We start from the raw sequence: 17,036 nt of genomic DNA, 5'->3' as shown, positions 1-17,036 counted from the left end.
TTAGAACATTAACAGATAGAAATTAAGATGTGAAACATGTGACATGTAGTTGACCTTAAGTAATAAATTTGGGGTGTAGGATTTAAAAAGGACCTCGCTAACCACACCCCACACCGCTTAAATCGTCGCTTATAGCTCTATCCGTGGGATATAAGAATATTTTCTAAAAAGGTTTTTTTTGTCTTTTTGTATTAATTTTATTTTACTTTTAATTTAATTTTATTTATTTTAATTATTGTTTTTCTTTTTGTTGTTTTATTAAAAATAGATTTTGTTTTATTTTCTTTATCAACAATTATAAAAATTATAACGAAACAATGTAAATAAACGATATATACACACACACACACAACCATTACAACGAGTTTGTACAAATAATAATAAAAATCTATCTTAATAGAAGTGTCACGAATGGCATCGTTGCCGTCGTGCTATCAAACCTACATTTGAATCCCGGTCTATCGTCGTCCTCGCGGCCACGCCTGACGCCCGATGTGCTCGCTTAATGGTCAGAGCGTGATGGTGGTTTTTGTGCCTTTTATTGTCACGTAAATCCTAAGATTTAATTATCTTTCGTTAATACGCTAATCAGTGTTGTAAAACTCGACCTAGGCGGCCGGGTACTCGGCGCCTAGGCGCTCCCCGGCACTTCACTGCACCGCTTTTCTTCTCCAAGGTCAAAAAACTCAGAATCGGATCTAGCCGGTCCAACTCGGTCCTAGGCGGTCCAACTCGGACATAGATGGCTAGACTCAGCCTAGGCGGTCCAACTCGGTCTTAACAAAAATTTGACTTTTATTAAAAACTCAATTTCTCCAAGAGCCCACCACAACTTTTTCTTTTTCACGCTAAAACGCAACCTAAAATCTGTTCTAAACTCGCGACCACCATTATTATCATCCGATTCGAAGTTCTAAACTCGCAAACCTCTTATTTAAGTTCAATTGAGGTACATCTTTCATCAATTGAGACATGTTTTTGAACTAATATGTATGTGCTATTGATTGTTTGTGTATTTTTCGTGTGTATTTTATAGAATATTTCGTAAACTTTTGATATTTGACATATATATAATCTCCGAAAAACGAATTTCTTTATAAAATACCATTTCCGAGTACTCCCTGAGTACACCCCGCCTAAACCGAGTACTCGCAACTCCCTAGTCGACCGCCCTGGGAGCGCCTAGCGACTTTTGCGACCTTGACGCTAATGACGTTGTCATTTATATATATATTTCTACATTTTGTTATTATTTGTACAAACTCGTTGTAATGGTGGTGGTTTTCGGGTTTTTTATAGTACAACGTCGTCGTTGTCCTCACGACCACACCTAATGCTCGATGTGCTCGCTTCATTGTCAGAACGCGGTGGTGGTTTTTTGTGTTTTTTTATCGTCACATAATCCTACGATTTAAGCATCGCCTGTTAACACACCAGTGACGCTGCCATTTAGATAGATTTCTACATTTTTTTATTATTTGTACAAATTTGTTGTAATGGTTGTGTGTGTGTGTGGATATATATCGTTTATTTGCACTTCTTCGTTATAATTGGTGTAATTCTTGATAAAAAATTTCAATAATTTTTTTTAATAAAACAACAAAATAAAAAATAATAATCAATTAAATTAAATTAAAACTAATATACATTAAACATAAAAAGACAAAAAAACACGTTTTTTTAACAAACACATATGCCACATATAGAGCTATAAGTCGTGGTTAAACAAAAGACAAAAAAACACATCTTTTTAGAAAACACCTATAAGCCGTGGATAGAGCTATAAGCGGCAGTTTGAGTGGTTTTCTAACCACATCTCCGATGTGGTTAGAAAAGCTCTTTAAAAATGCCATGTTTAGATTTTGTGGTTATCAATAACACTGAGTGTTTAATTTTTTTTATACCTCGATTATTGAAAACACAATGGCATTTAGTATATAGTTGGGTCAACAAAATACCGAGTTAATTGAATCGAAACTGAAGCATTAACTGACGTTTAATTTTTTGTTTTTTGAAAAACCGATTTTTTGGTTTCGATTCGGTTATTCATTTTAAAAAAACTGAAAATAACCGAACTGAACCGAACCGATTGATGGTGATAAAGATTATCAAGATGATGAGTAATGCATCAAACTTTAAAGATAAATAAGATAATGAATGAAGATTGAAACTAAACTTATAATGTTTTTTAATTAAAAACTTTGTTGGATTTTAAACTATATTTATCAACTTTATATTCGTATAGTTCCACGTAACACATGTCTATTTTTGTTTTTTTGAATTTAATATATATGTAGTACTCAAATACGTTCTTATACAAAGCTTAAAATATGCATTTTTGTTTTTTAATTTTTTTTGCAATATCTACACAGAATTGAAAAAAAACTAAAATAACCGAACCGAAACCGAAAATAACCGAAAAACAGAAAAACCAGAAAAACCAGAAAACCGAAAACTGAACGGCTTGTATATTCAAGTAACCGATTACTTTGGTTTCGCCTAATAACGAACCAAACAGAACCGTGCTCAGCGCTATTGTATAGTTTATATCATAAGTTTTTTTTATTAATAAATAAATAATTTATTGAAATGTTGCGTTTAATTAATATTTAAGTTAATTATAGTGATCTTAAATATTAAAGAAGATAAATTTACTTAATTTGGTATTTTGGTCTTTCTTTTAATTTGTTTAAATACAAAAAAATATTATTTTATAAAATAATTCTGATTTTTTAAATTCACTGTCGTGTCTTTTAACACTAACTAGCTTATTACCCGGTGCGTTGCGCCGATGCTGCTTTATGTTGGTAACACCCGGACGTTGTTTCTATAAGTTGGCGGGTTGCTATCGGGTATGTTATTTACGCTACTAAAACTAAACCCAAAAAATAATTCCTCAAGCTAACGTATTTAAAACAAATTAAAAAACAAAACACGTCAACACCTTACTTTTTCGTTGCTTGATTTAGTATGAAGCAGATGTTTCTGTAAGTTGGCATGAATTCGGTTGCTATCGGCTATGTTATTGACGGTACCAAAAGCAAACCCAAAAAATAATTCCTCAAGCTAACGTTTTTTATAGATTTCATACTAAATTAAGGTTTTTATATAAAACAAATCACAACACCACTTTACTATTTCATTGCTTAATTTTGTATGAAATCTATAAAAACAAAAAACTATTTCTATTTAAAAAAGCAAAAAACAAAAAAAATAAATAAAGAAAACACAAAAAAAAAAGAAACAAAAATTCGGTTTAAAGAAGGCTTGACCTTGAGAACTATAGGTTGCAACATTAACACACTACCGCAACAACAACTTCCTTGTTTGTTACATTAGTTAATTTCAAAAGAGTAAATACTTAAACAGATTTTAGAATATTAAAAAAAAAAGAAATTTAGTAACAGCCACATGACAATCACTAATTGGACCTCTAAGAAAGTTACTGTGGTTTTACGTTTCTCTTAATATATAGTATAATATATTTCGTTTTCTTTTTATTTTAATATAACTTAAAAATATTTTTTTGTTTCTTGCTTTCCAAATATTTCGTCACAAAGTGTTTGTCTATACGTGTTTTGATTTTTTTTTTAAAAAACTCGTCCCATCGCACAAACTATATTTTGCAATTTATAATTTATTTTTATTTTCTAGAAAATTTTAATTGTACTTTTATTGTTTAGGAAATTTTATATACTTTAATATCTTTGAAGATTAATTAATATCCCCGACGGATTATTGATGGGTGGTTTCCGGTGCAAGCTTTAATATCTTTGAAGATTAATTAACCTAGATTAAAGTGTCGATCCGTCGTTAAAGCATTCACTGTTTTCCGGTGCAAAGTATACGTTGGCATTTTGTAACATTACAAGCAAATCCCACATTAACCGTGTGCAAGAGTGACCATTGGTTAATAAGTAAATGCCCCGCCTATTAAATCACTAATACGTTTTGGGCTTAAAGTTAGTGAACGGGATGAGAGTTCCACAGTTACGCATGCTCAGGTGGGAGTATTAGCAGGATGAGTGACCTCCCGGGCAACCAAAAACAAATCCGTGATCTCTTCGTGGACAAAACGGACAATATTGATGGTGCGAGGGGCCGGATGTTACGCATTTGTCGCTAAAAAATCCGACGGTGATAATTCGTTGGAAACAAGCTCAAGGGTCGACTTTAGAAAAGTTGTTGGTAACATTTCAATAAAGTTTGTCATAAGTGATTATGCATTTAGTAATATCCATAGATGATTTAATTGTACCAAATGAATATACCCACAACCAAAATCGGACAGTCAATAATGGCCTTACCGACAATATATAAAAGTGTGGCGCGCAATACTTCTTTGTTTAGTCCTCATTTTCCTTATAACTCCATAAACTTCCAACCGATCTTGTGCTTATATCATAGACACATCCTTGTTAGATATTTTAGTGTGATTGGATTGACTTTTCGATCAATTTAAATCATATCATAATATACATTAAACAAGTTAGGAGGTGCGTGGTATACACAAGTTTTAGTTTATCACGATGTTAGGGGCGAAACCCCTAACAAACGGGGTTTTCAAGGGTAGTGTCAAGGCGCCAAAGGCAAAAATGGGCGGATGCTATTAAATATTTAGAAAATCACCAAATAGTTTCGATCTAAAAGTGCAAACTGACTCTTAGAAATTCCCTAACATCGATCTCCATCACCTGTGGTGAACCACAAGTCCACAACTGCACCTCCATCCACGGTTAGGCCTCCGTCCAAGTTGCTCAAAATTGGCCACCTCCGGTATACCGATTGAGTACTACACTAATCGGAAGCACAAACCATCTCACTTAAGGTCGTGTTGGCCCTCATGTCTTAAATTGCCTCAAACGCCCTTTTTAGAATTCTTTTACTCGTTATACAAGTATAAAGTTAGGAGTCAAATTATATATCATTAATTCACTTATGAAATTGCATTTTTGTATTACATGTGAAACAAGGTTTGAATTCGATGAGAAAGTATATCGCTCATGCATTTATATATTATAGTTGAAGAAAATGTTCCAGTAACCACCCTCCGGCGTGAGAATAAGTATAACTCTGACGAAGATAAAGTACTTAAGTAAATATTGAGAGTACAGTGGGAGTGAATATGAATACCTCATAATGGTTGTGAAGGTATTTATAGCCGAAGGGTGTGGGAAGGTAATTGGGCCAGCTATCCCTTTAGAAGATGCTCTCGTAACCACCTGGACACGTGTCATCACATGATAGGTTCAGTTTATACGTTGCATGTGCATGTATAACAACCTAGATACGTGTCTTCATATGATAGGATGATAGACAACCCTGGCCATGTGCACGGTTATAACGACTTTGCCAGGTGTCCTTTATTCATTGGGCGAGGGGTCACGTATTGCCCAAGAAAGCATCTTGGTAAATCTTCTAGAAGGTATTTGTTGACAGCTGTCCCGAGGGCATTACCTTTTGGTTATTTACGCGGACGTATATTCCGTCATGCGGATGACTTCTGAGGGTGCCAGGATGCTTCCGCATGTATTGTGAGGGTGTTTCTTCTTCAGATGATTGTGTGGGTGATCCGTATGTCCCGCGGGTGCCTTATGAGGGACTTCTGATTAACCCGCGGGTAACACTTAAGGGTATTTGGGTCTTTTTGGTACCCCACCTCTATAGATTTGTTTATATATAAAGGAGTTGGGTTGATTAACTGGTAACATCGACCAGCGCTAATCAAGTATTTCTTATTGTGTACTCTAATATTTTTCTCATTAATAAAAGGTTGAGTGAGGTTGTAAATTAACATATTATATTATTATAGTTAGGTACTAGTTCGTTCATGCTTCATACTATCTGTGTGCGCCATATATCTTAATTATTGATTTTGGTTAGTTTAATTTTGGTTTAAGTTTAGAACTAATAACTAGTAACTATGCATTGTTGTAAATTAGTATAATAGTAAAATGAAATGAGAAGAATAATAGAGAGACAAACATATATATGAAAGAGAATGGTATATTATTGTGGTATATTATTGTATGTGTATATTACGTAGTTAGAGATATAAAAGGTTAAGTATAGGAGAGACAAGTTTATGAAGGAAACTAATCAATTTTAAGTGTTGATGACCATAATAATTTATACGCTATATAACTTAGCAAATATTCAAGGTGTTGCATCTGGTCGCTCCCCATGTATGGCACTACAAGATTGCTTCATTCCTGAATGGTAAAATTCTATGCGTTTGGCCTGTTTAAATTAAAAAATAAACGGGTCGTAGGTTACCAAACCCGGATCGCCTTTAAACGGATATAATATCTCATTTAGTTGTGAAACTCTTTTTATCATTAAACAATAATATCCGCTGGTCATGTATCTCACTAAACCGGGATAACACTTAAACGAGTTATAACATGTTAAATTAAAAAAATAAAATAAGTGAAAGATGGATCTCACCAAACCCGGATAGCCCTTAAACGGGTTATAATATCTCATTTATTTATGAAACTCTTTCATCATTAAACAATAATTTTCGCGGGTTGTGGGTCTCACTAAACCCAAATAGCCCTTAAACAGGTTATATCTCATTTATTCGTAAAACTCAATCATCATCAAAACCTAATTTAATTTTCTCTCCTTCACATATTCTCTGTCGTCGTCGGCCAATCCTCTCAATCACCGGTTAACTTCTGATTATCATCCACCGTTGTTAACTTCCCCTCTCATGCATCAATCGCCATAATCATCTACATCAACCGCCCATTCTTTGTTGGATTTTGTTCTTCTGGATCGCTGAACTAACACCGGTTAATCTGTCACCAATCGGTTCATATATGGTCTCCCCTAACCTCTTCTTTTATTTATGAAACCCTATTCTTTGCTCAGGCAGCCAGATTCAAATCCATGAGTTCTTTGTAGACAAATAAGAAAATAATGGTTGTACGAGAGGTGGGCCAAACCTTGTCGAAGATGTTGAGTCAATGAGGAGGTGTTTGTAAAACCTTAGGCAAATCCGACATAGTTATTATTTGTCCATAAGAGAGATACAAGTCAATAAGGAATTCTTTACCTCAAATGTCCCTAACACGTTTTGAGCTTAATGTAGTGGATAAGAGAAAAACTCTACAATTACTTACGCTTAGATGGAAATAGTACTATGATTGATGACATGGGAAGTCTCAACCGAAAAAACCAGAATCAAAACTGTGAGCTTATTACTATCACAATAATCAATATTGAGGATACGAAATGTCAAATGTTACATTTACCTACGAGCATGCCATTAATAAAGCTTCCCTCTAAAGAACTTACGAAATTATAAGACTTCCACCCAAGGTCTCCAATCCGATCGGTAATCCATTGTCATTTGTAATTTTAACCCATGTCTAGATAACGTCGTTAATATGTTGGTGATACTCATTTATTTTAAAATAAAATTATTGTAAGAGATACGATATTACTCAAGCATGTTAATCAGTATATTAATATTTACTTTTGTAATTCTTTTAAAAAGTTGTAACTAAAGTGCAAATATTTCATTTCCATGTCATCAACCTTTCAAGGAGTTCACTTCTTTTAAATCAACCAAAGCCATTTTGGCTTTTTGGCGCTCTCCACAACCCTTAGGCAACAAAAACAATATACATTTCCAACCCATCATGATTCATGAACATAACCCTACCCTACCCTCAAACCATGATCATCCGTCCCTAAACAAACATATAACGTATGTTAACATCTTCTCAACCACCCAAATATGGAGGCTTTAGCTTCCATTGGTTGTCTCTCAGGCAACAATGGTAGCTTCCAAGGTCCACCCATCAAAGAACCACCGCCACCACCACCACCTCCACCAAACAAACACCTAGATGTCCTTGCATTCGAGGCCGCCCGGGCCATCTCCCGCCTCCTCAACTTCTACCGATCCCTCTCCGACCCCGAAGTATCCCGCCTCAGAAAAGAAATCTTCAAATCCAAAGGCATATTATATCTCAATTCCGACGATGAAGGCTATCTTCTAAAGCTTGCATGCGCCTAAAAGATCGAAGATCTTGACAATGTGGCTATAGTTGTAGACAGGCTTGGCCGAAAATGGCCCGAATTTACGTTGAAAGGATTTAATATCATTTACGCCGAGGTTAAGGCAGGTGGAACGGATTTAAGGAAATTCGAATATGTTCAAGTAAAACAAAGAACAAAATTCGTAAATTAAAGAAGTTCTTGTTGGCTACATTGTGTTTATATGGTTCCATGCACACTAGTTCTCATTCAAGAAATGAAGTATCCGAAAAAAAACCTAATTCTAATTCTCCGGTACCTTTCAAGAACATGTTTAGCTTTCCGCTAATCGAATGGATGATTACACCAACACGTAAACAGACCGATAATAATAATAATGTTCGAAAGGCGAAACTATGGACACAGCCTTATGAAAAGGTTATTAGGTCAATGTCAAGTATGGTGTGTGTGATTTATGCAAGGATATGCATAGTGTTTGGTCCTTACGTGCCTGATTTGCCGGCTGCGGCCGCATACCAGAGTAAACAAAAACAGATTACGAATACCAAGAATTCGGAATATTGGATTGTTGATTCTGGGAATAATGATGATAAGTTAGCTCGGGGGAAATTGATAAGGTAGAAATCTAGGAAGAATTTGGTTAGGTGTCCGAGCCGGAGGACAGTTCCGGCTTGGGGAGCTACCGTATTTCATATTGCGGGGCCGGAGACTGTTGGCGGGGCGCGGTTACAGATTCTTTATGCGAATTTGATAATGATGGCGGAGGAGAATATGACTAGGAAGAAAGTGAAGGATAATGTGAGAGATGAGATGTATAAGATGTTGCCAAAGAATTTGAAAGTGGTGGTGAAAATGAAGATCAAGAGTCAGTTGTAAGTATTTTTTTAGACACTTTAACTCACACACCCTCTAAATCTTGTTTTATAACAACCATTTTTTTATTAAAAAATATGGGACTAGCTAGTGATTGGTGTCGAAAGGAAGGTCAAAAATAATATTAAATGTGTTTCTAATTACCTTAAACTAATTAGGGCAAAAAGGACGTCGAACCATAGGTCGAACCATGAGAGTGGTCAGTGTCTCATGTAACCGACTTTAATCTTTATGAGGGTTTGTTATTAAATTATGAAGTAACAGTTTGAGTGATGAACAGACTAGCAAATTACACCCAACCATCAACTAGAACCTTCAAGCATTTAAAGAGGAATATATATTCAGATGACCAACTTATTAGTTACATATTTTTTAAGCTTAATATGAGGACATAATAGTTGGTTTAGACTTTAAGGATGTGGTTATAGTGTTTCTTGACATTTTTTGAAAGTTGTATAAATAGGCGGTTTGTGACACCTTTAAGCGAACTTAAAAGAAATCTGACAATGTTCTTGAGTTTGCTGGTGTGGCAAGCAAAACTGGCATGAGTTTGCAGGTCAAACGGGCGAACGCCATCCTAGCTTTTAATCCATGTAGAGATGTTACTGTTGGCTTGATCAATTTGAACTAGTCAAATAGGCGATCTTTGTTGTTTGTTCTTATCAAGTTCGCTTGTCACACCAACAAACTCGAAAGGACATTTTTCAGATTTCCCTTAGTTCGCTCATAGGTGTAGAAAACTGCCTATTTATACAATAATTTTCGATAAATGGCAAGAAGTACTTCTCACATCTATAAACCACTACAAATCCAAAAAAATCTAATAATAACCGGTAGCATTGCATGATTGCAGAGGAAAATACTGCGATAAGGGGAAAATGAAAGAAGCATTGAAGAGGATTTTCATGTGGCTTTCGCCAATGGCAACGAACACGTTGTTGTGGCAAAAGGAGAGGAGGGTGGAGATGACTAGTTTTAATATGAGGCCTCCAATGTTATTATTGCAAACATTGCATTTTGCGGATAAGGAGAAGACGGAAGCTGCGATTATTGAGGTATTAGTGGGTTTGAGCTTTCTATGCATACAAGACAACCAAGGGGAGCCTGCAGGTTAGCCGCGGCAGGGTTTGTGGTTTGAAGGTGGTGGACATGTATATGTAGTTGGTACTTAATTTGTGTAAGGTTTTGAATATGAAACAAGTTGTATATATAATCTACATACATAAATTCAATTTGGTACTATTATTTATCATACCTTAATGAATATGTTTATATCATGATCAACCTAGAACTATTTGTTTATAGAGGTTTATATGTTTGCCAAATGAGCATTAATTGCACCTCTATGTGATTGTTATAGGGTCGGGTCGAATGACTGATATTTGTAAGCCTTCATTAACATCGACCTAAATTTTGTGCTAGACGATTGCATCTAAAAGATGTGAAGCGTTAGCATGAGCATTAAAAGTCGAGGATCTCGAAATATGTTCACCTAGCCATGCCAATAACCATCACCATCCAGATTGAAATTTTATTAAGGGCAAGTTGACAAAGGTATTCTAGAATTTGTATAAACTGTCCAGTAGTTGTTAAGTTGATAGTAATAAATATTTGTAATTTACTCATTTGATTATAAATTAATGGTAGTTCCAGTAAAAGACATGTTTGGATGGAAAGGTTAGGTAAGTGACCTAATTGGGTTGAATTTCGGGTTTTTATGTTAAAACAGCTTTAATTAATTGCTAAAGGGTGAAATTGGCATTAACCTTACAAGGATGTGTTGTTGAATGAACAATTGGTCATATGAGTCTAGATGAATTGGGTAACTAACAAGTTAAATCTGATCTATATGAATTGAGATGTCAATGTATGTCAAAAGTTGTTTCCTAACATGAATTGAGATTGACTTTAATAAGTCAACGGGTCCGTGTAAAACTCAAGAACTGATGAACTGCAACCTAAGTAGAAAAGTATGAGTATTTATTATTTAATTGTGTTCAATGGAAATATTTTATCTCAACTATATGGTATGATATATGTCACTGCATATCTTAGTATACTTAATTGTGTTTTGAATGGAAGTTTATGAAGTCCCTTAGTTTGTGCCCCAATTGTAGTAATGAATGTGGCCATATGGTTTGTGAAAGAATACCTGTTATTATGTTATTGACGATATAAATCCATATGTATGTCATAAATTGCTATAATTCTAGCCCTCACATATGATGGTGGTTGTTTATATTTGGGTGTTATAACATGTCAGTTTGCATCATGAAACATTGGAGCGATCGTGAGTACGTGTCAAATATAGAAAAGTGGCAAGCATGACGAGTGACGACCATGGGCATATCCTACGCTGCTATGGCACACTGATACCCACAAAGTCACCAGAGTTATGATTCTCAGTACGCCCAAAAAGAGAATGGACCAACCAGGTGACCATATCCGGGTTGCATGTATGATACTGCAGTCAGATTTTTTATGTGGGTCGGATTGATTATATTGTCTTGGGTTAATTGCATTCTTTCACTTGGCTTTTGCTAATTTATGTATTTATTCATTTATTTTTAACGACTTCAAATGATCATCTGTTCCTATAAACTACTTGTACCCGCCTTTGCAAGATTCATTCAATCAAATTTTAAACCGTAGTTAGAAATATAAAATCAAGATTCCGTGTGTTCAAACCCTGTATTGACGTTATATCAATGAACAGAGATACAACTTTTTTATAGTTAAACAGATGACATGCAAATTGTATAATTAACTACAAATAAAAGAAACTGAAAATTCATTCTGCAAAAAAAACAGAATACTCAATAGTGAATGGTACCACTTTCTTATTTTAATCGTTTTCTTCGCCTCATGCTTAGAAACACTTCCTGTGCACAATGGAAGGACCCGACTCGTCGTACTCAGCCTTTGCAATCCACATCTGCCACAACAAAATCAACAACCACCCATTAATATTGTATCCCTATCGAAGTTTAAATCTTATATCGTGTTCAATACATATAGATCTAATCAAATATAATGGGAAAGAGAAATGGATGTGTTTACATATCCGTCTAGTGCATCATAGTTAAAGCAATAGTTATATGCATTCATACAGTTGGTTTTCTACTTAACAATAGATGCACCCGACACCTGTGCGGAGATAGCTCGTGCATAAGGGTGACGCCAGGCTGGCTTAGGTGCGGCCAGTTTAGTGTTTTTTTTTATTTTAATTTTATTTTTGTTTTATATTCACATGGAGTGCATTAGTAACTTATACATTATGTGCGTTAACGACTTGTACACCACGTTTATATTTAATTTCAAAAAAAATCCTAAATGTGGTAATTGGTAAAAAAACTAAAAATATGTAATGGTGTAATTCCAAAACCAACTAATTACATAACTTTATAAACTGCATTTATTCCTTTACACAATTCCTTAACTTATAATTTATATTATTTTACCAACAAAGTATTTGTTTTTGTAACAAGTTATTTAATTTATTTTATAAAAAATCATATTTGGTATGAGAAAAAAAAGGTAAAAAGTAGTACTGATATAGAAATGTAAGGACTTAAATTTGAGTATTTTTAAAGATGATGTGGCAAATAATCCTAAACCAATAGATACAGACATTTAGGCTATGTGCAGTAGATGGTTACAAAATGGGGCGTTTAGTGCCATGTGACGCCCAATTAGTAAATGATGAGTTTTTGTTTTAGGGGTGCAATATAATGGTGTTGGAGCCCCATATATATACATACATATATATATATAACACATATAATAATAATAATAACACACACACACAAACATGCGACAAATAGTCCCCCCCCCGCCCTATTTGTCGCTGGGGGGCGGTGTTCCATATGAAAATCGCCCCCATCGCCCCCACATTTCTCGCCGACTACGGACGCCTTATAAAAGTTAAAATTCAGAGTGAAAGAATATATGAACCTGTTGGAAGGTACTAAGAGAAGCCAAGATGGAGCCACCAATCCAGACACTATACTTCCTTTCAGGTGGAGCAACAACCTTAATCTTCATGCTACTTGGAGCCAATGCAGTTATCTCCTTACTCATTCTGTCAGCAATACCAGGAAACATGGTGGTCCCACCACTCAGCACAATGTTCCCATACAAGTCCTTCCTAATATCCACATCACACTTCATAATACTATTATATGTTGTCTCATGAATCCCAGCAGCTTCCATTCCAATCATGGATGGCTGGAACAACACCTCCGGGCACCTGAACCGCTCTGCACCGATCGTTATCACCTGCCCGTCCGGCAGCTCGAAGCTCTTTTCAACCGATGAGCTGGTCTTGGATGTTTCTAGCTCCTGCTCGAAATCAAGTGCAATGTATGCTAGTTTTTCTTTCATGTCTCGTACGATTTCTCGTTCAGCTGATGTCGTGAAGGAGTACCCACGCTCGGTTAGGATTTTCATTAACGCGTCGGTCAGGTCACGCCCTGCGAGGTCCAAACGCAATATAGCGTGTGGGAGTGCATAACCTTCGTATATGGGAACCGTATGGCTTACACCATCTCCAGAGTCAAGAACGATACCTGCACACGAAAACATTAAAAAGATAATTGACTCGCGTCTTTATAAATGCCCAAAGTAGTGTAAAAATTGGTTGATCATTTTCAGAACGTGTCAGGTTGAGACGGGTCGTTTTTTACTTTTTAGTATCAGTCAAAACGGGCCCACCGGTCAAGATGGATCCAGGTTAAAATATTTATATATTTATATAACAATTTGTGTTAAACATGATTAAAGAGTATTTCATAACAGTAATAGCATACTGTAATATTTTTTTAAAGCAGTTTAGAAGTTATATTCATCAAAAACCAGTGCGCCTTTTGACCGATTCAACCTGTTTTACCGATTGACTTATTAAGACACATCAACATTAATCAATAAACTTACCAGTAGTACGACCACTGGCATAGAGTGAAAGAACAGCCTGTATAGCAACATACATAGCGGGTGCATTAAACGTCTCGAACATGATTTGAGTCATTTTTTCACGATTGGCTTTTGGATTAAGTGGTGCTTCAGTAAGTAGCACTGGATGTTCCTCTGGGGCCACACGAAGTTCATTGTAGAAAGTATGATGCCAAATCTTTTCCATGTCATCCCAGTTATTAACAATACCGTGCTCAATTGGGTATTTCAAAGTCAAAATACCACGCTTCGACTGGGCCTCATCACCAACATATGCATCCTTTTGACCCATACCAACCATCACTCCGGTGTGGCGTGGGCGGCCCACAATGCTCGGGAACACTGCTCTTGGTGCATCATCACCAGCAAATCCGGCCTTAATAAAAATAACATTAGATATTTGTGAAACATGAATTCATGGCAAGAAAGTGGTATAAATAGGCCTGTAAACTAACCAGTTCGTTTATGTTTGTTCATTTAGTTAAAGGTACAGACATGAACACACTTTTTATGTTTGTGAACGTTCGTTTATTATATTTGTTCATGTTCCTTTATTTATGTCCGTTTGTTTACATATTCATTAATATTTTTAAGGCCCGTTGCAATTTATTATAGTTTTAAGAAATCAAAATGTCACAAATTACAATATAGTCTAGTTTTATTATTTTTTTCAGGTCCAACATATTGATGTTTGTTTCATTTATATATGTTATGTTCAATTGTTGGTGTCCATTTACATTCATGAACTGTTCGTTTATACTATTAACGAACGAACATGAAAACATCCATTTTCTTAACAAACGACCACGAACAAGAACTTTGTTCATGCCTGATCGTTTGTTCGGTTAAAGTTAACAAATGAATACGAAAATGTCATGTTCGGGTTCGTTCCAAGGCCTAACAATAGAATGGTTGAATGAATACCTTAACCATCCCAGTTCCATTATCACAAACAAGTGGTTGAATATCTTCGTCTGCCATCTTAACTCAATGCCTATGCAAGATCAAATTTGAATCGTTGATTTATATATCAACAAAATTGAAATTACTGAATGAAGATATAAACTAGAGAGTATGCATCTGGTAATTTGTTTTCTAGATCAGTCATGATAATCAATATTATCAAATATTCGCTTTTTAAAAATTAAATATATCGAAAGTTCGAAACAGAAGAGAAAAATGTTGCTAATGGACGCCTAAATGTTCATCATTCAACGGAGCATTAAGGCTCATTAATTACTACTTGAAACAATTGTTTTAAGTAAGCATGCATATGCATAATAATAACTTTATGTAAATATTAACGTCACTTAATTTGAAACGGTGGTAATGTCTAAGGAATGTGGTCATATTTATTAATCAAAAGCTTTGAGATCATCATAACGTCAAAACAAAACAAAACAAAACAAAACGACATGCACGAACATAATCAAACCGAAATCGGAACAAACTGGAGAAGATTAATTTACCTGTGCAAAAATTGATCGGTGAAGAAAGAGGATGATGATGATGGATCACATGTGCTGCAATTGTCGAATGTTAAGGGGAAATCAAACGGAATGTGGACTACTTGAATTTCGGGCCATCTCTAGAATACACCATCCGTTTCATTTTTCTTTCTATTCTATTATTAGCTTCTTTACTTGACCTATATTACTTACATAAACAATAATAATAATAATATTATTAGTGTTTGTTAATATATATAGTTGAAGTTGCCTATCAAAAATTTCCATGTATGTATGACCTGACCAAACCCGGATAGCCCTTTAATTTAATGTAAAATAACCCTTAAATCATCAAACAATAATTTTCACAGGTCATGAGTCTAACAAAACCCAGATAGCCAAACGGGGTATAACATATCGTTGTTGCTTTATTTCAATCTTTTTCCTTTTCACTTATTTTTCTTTCTGTTTTGGTTTATTGGTTTAGATTATTTAAGTTCTTACGTAAATCGTCCTTTGTTAATACATTCCAACTAAAAAATGTATGCTTTTAAATGTAATTAAAAGAATGTGATATATAAATATCAACACAAGATATGACATATGATCAGAAATCACAATGTCAGGGAATGATTGCATCTATAGCCATATTGATTGCGTATCTCAGTTTACTCGTGTATTTATGTTTAAATAGTCAACATCGACTGAAAATCATATCATTTTTCATCAACAAAATGCACTCCGGCTAACAAAATTTCCATACACAAACAAATACTCATCTAGCTCAGATTTTGTATGTGGGGTGTAAATAACCGGTGAGTCACTTATGAGCTACTCAAGATCGACTCGCTAAAAGTGCGAAACGAGTCAAACTTAAACAAGCTCTAGTTAAACTGGGAGCCCATTTACTAAACAAGCTTGAGCCCAAGCTTCATAGCATACTATGTTAAGCAGCATTCTATATATATACGTATAATCAGTTTTCTTTTTCTTTTTATAATAGGTATACGAATAATTATATGCATATGTAAATAAAATAAATAAATGCTTTATAAATAATAAATGGGTAAGAGCCTAAAAAAAGAATAACGGGTCGTCTACATATCAACCTGCAAATATGCATGTAGTGCCCGACTGCCCGGGTTCATTTACATAAATTTTCGGGTTGAGGTCATGATCAAGCTCGTGTAATATTTTTGGATTCATGGAGGTTCGAACAAGCATACTTAAACTAGACCAGATAACCAATGCAAACAGCTCCAGAACACTGCTCAGTCAACCACCTCCTCCTTCCACTAACCGAACCATTGTTTCGTGAACAAGCACAACCCTTATTTTAAATTGACCAGCCACACCTAGCCGATCAAGCAGGGCTAGTTTGTAGCAAACCGAGTTCACTAATAATTACCGTAAATTACACTCAGCGACTTGCACCAATCAAGCCGAGTTGATCACTACCAACAGTGCCTTTGGTACTAACCATGTGTGCTTGTTCGGTATCAACCTTGGGCCTTACCTCTTCCAAAATCTCTTTGCAACACATTTTACCAAAGATTCAACCAAATTATATTTCATTTCTTGTATTTTTCTACTTTTAAAGTACTTCAATATTATAATGACCGATGTCAGGGCAAAATTGGTCGGTCCACTTGGAATTGGGTTTGTATGGTCGGACAGGACCAATTCTGGGCTCCAATTCCATGGACAAACTTAAGCAGGAAGATAGAAAGCATGCAAACAAACCAACACGCAATA

General features: G+C 35.2%; 2 protein-coding genes across 2 annotated transcripts; one reads left to right on the top strand and one right to left on the bottom strand.

Moving 5' to 3' along the window:
• Positions 1 to 8,319: 8,319 nt before the first annotated feature.
• Positions 8,320 to 9,998, top strand: LOC143569775 (protein PSK SIMULATOR 1-like). The gene is made up of 3 exons (XM_077055604.1): positions 8,320 to 8,603; positions 8,655 to 8,882; positions 9,737 to 9,998. Exons 1-3 carry the CDS (start codon positions 8,320 to 8,322, stop codon positions 9,996 to 9,998), a joined length of 774 nt encoding a protein of 257 aa, XP_076911719.1.
• Positions 9,999 to 11,469: 1,471 nt separating this feature from the next.
• LOC143569758 (actin-like) lies at positions 11,470 to 15,066 on the bottom strand. The gene is made up of 4 exons (XM_077055589.1): positions 14,758 to 15,066; positions 13,816 to 14,209; positions 12,838 to 13,451; positions 11,470 to 11,818 (listed from the first exon to the last, which is right to left on the bottom strand). Exons 1-4 carry the CDS (start codon positions 14,812 to 14,814, stop codon positions 11,753 to 11,755), a joined length of 1,131 nt encoding a protein of 376 aa, XP_076911704.1. The 5' UTR covers positions 14,815 to 15,066; the 3' UTR covers positions 11,470 to 11,752.
• Positions 15,067 to 17,036: the final 1,970 nt, after the last annotated feature.

The sequence above is a fragment of the Bidens hawaiensis genome, unplaced genomic scaffold (assembly GCF_021521415.1).
Source record: "Bidens hawaiensis isolate Kalapana, Puna unplaced genomic scaffold, B.hawaiensis_p1.1 tig00024648_1, whole genome shotgun sequence".
NCBI lineage: Eukaryota > Viridiplantae > Streptophyta > Magnoliopsida > Asterales > Asteraceae > Bidens > Bidens hawaiensis.
The sequence above is the reverse complement of the archived record's forward strand: the minus strand, read 5'-3'. Positions and strand labels throughout refer to the sequence as shown.

Coding starts and splice junctions, on each gene's coding strand:
- LOC143569758 (XM_077055589.1), bottom strand. CDS start 14,814: ATGGCAGACGAAGATATTCAACCACTTGTTTGTGATAATGGAACTGGG. Junction 14,210..14,757: donor ATGGAACTGGGATGGTTAAG/GTATTCATTCAA, acceptor ATTTTTATTAAG/GCCGGATTTGCTGGTGATGA. Junction 11,819..12,837: donor CTCTTAGTACCTTCCAACAG/GTTCATATATTC, acceptor TTGTTGTGGCAG/ATGTGGATTGCAAAGGCTGA.
- LOC143569775 (XM_077055604.1), top strand. CDS start 8,320: ATGTTTAGCTTTCCGCTAATCGAATGGATGATTACACCAACACGTAAA. Junction 8,604..8,654: donor TCTGGGAATAATGATGATAA/GTTAGCTCGGGG, acceptor GAATTTGGTTAG/GTGTCCGAGCCGGAGGACAG. Junction 8,883..9,736: donor ATGAAGATCAAGAGTCAGTT/GTAAGTATTTTT, acceptor GCATGATTGCAG/AGGAAAATACTGCGATAAGG.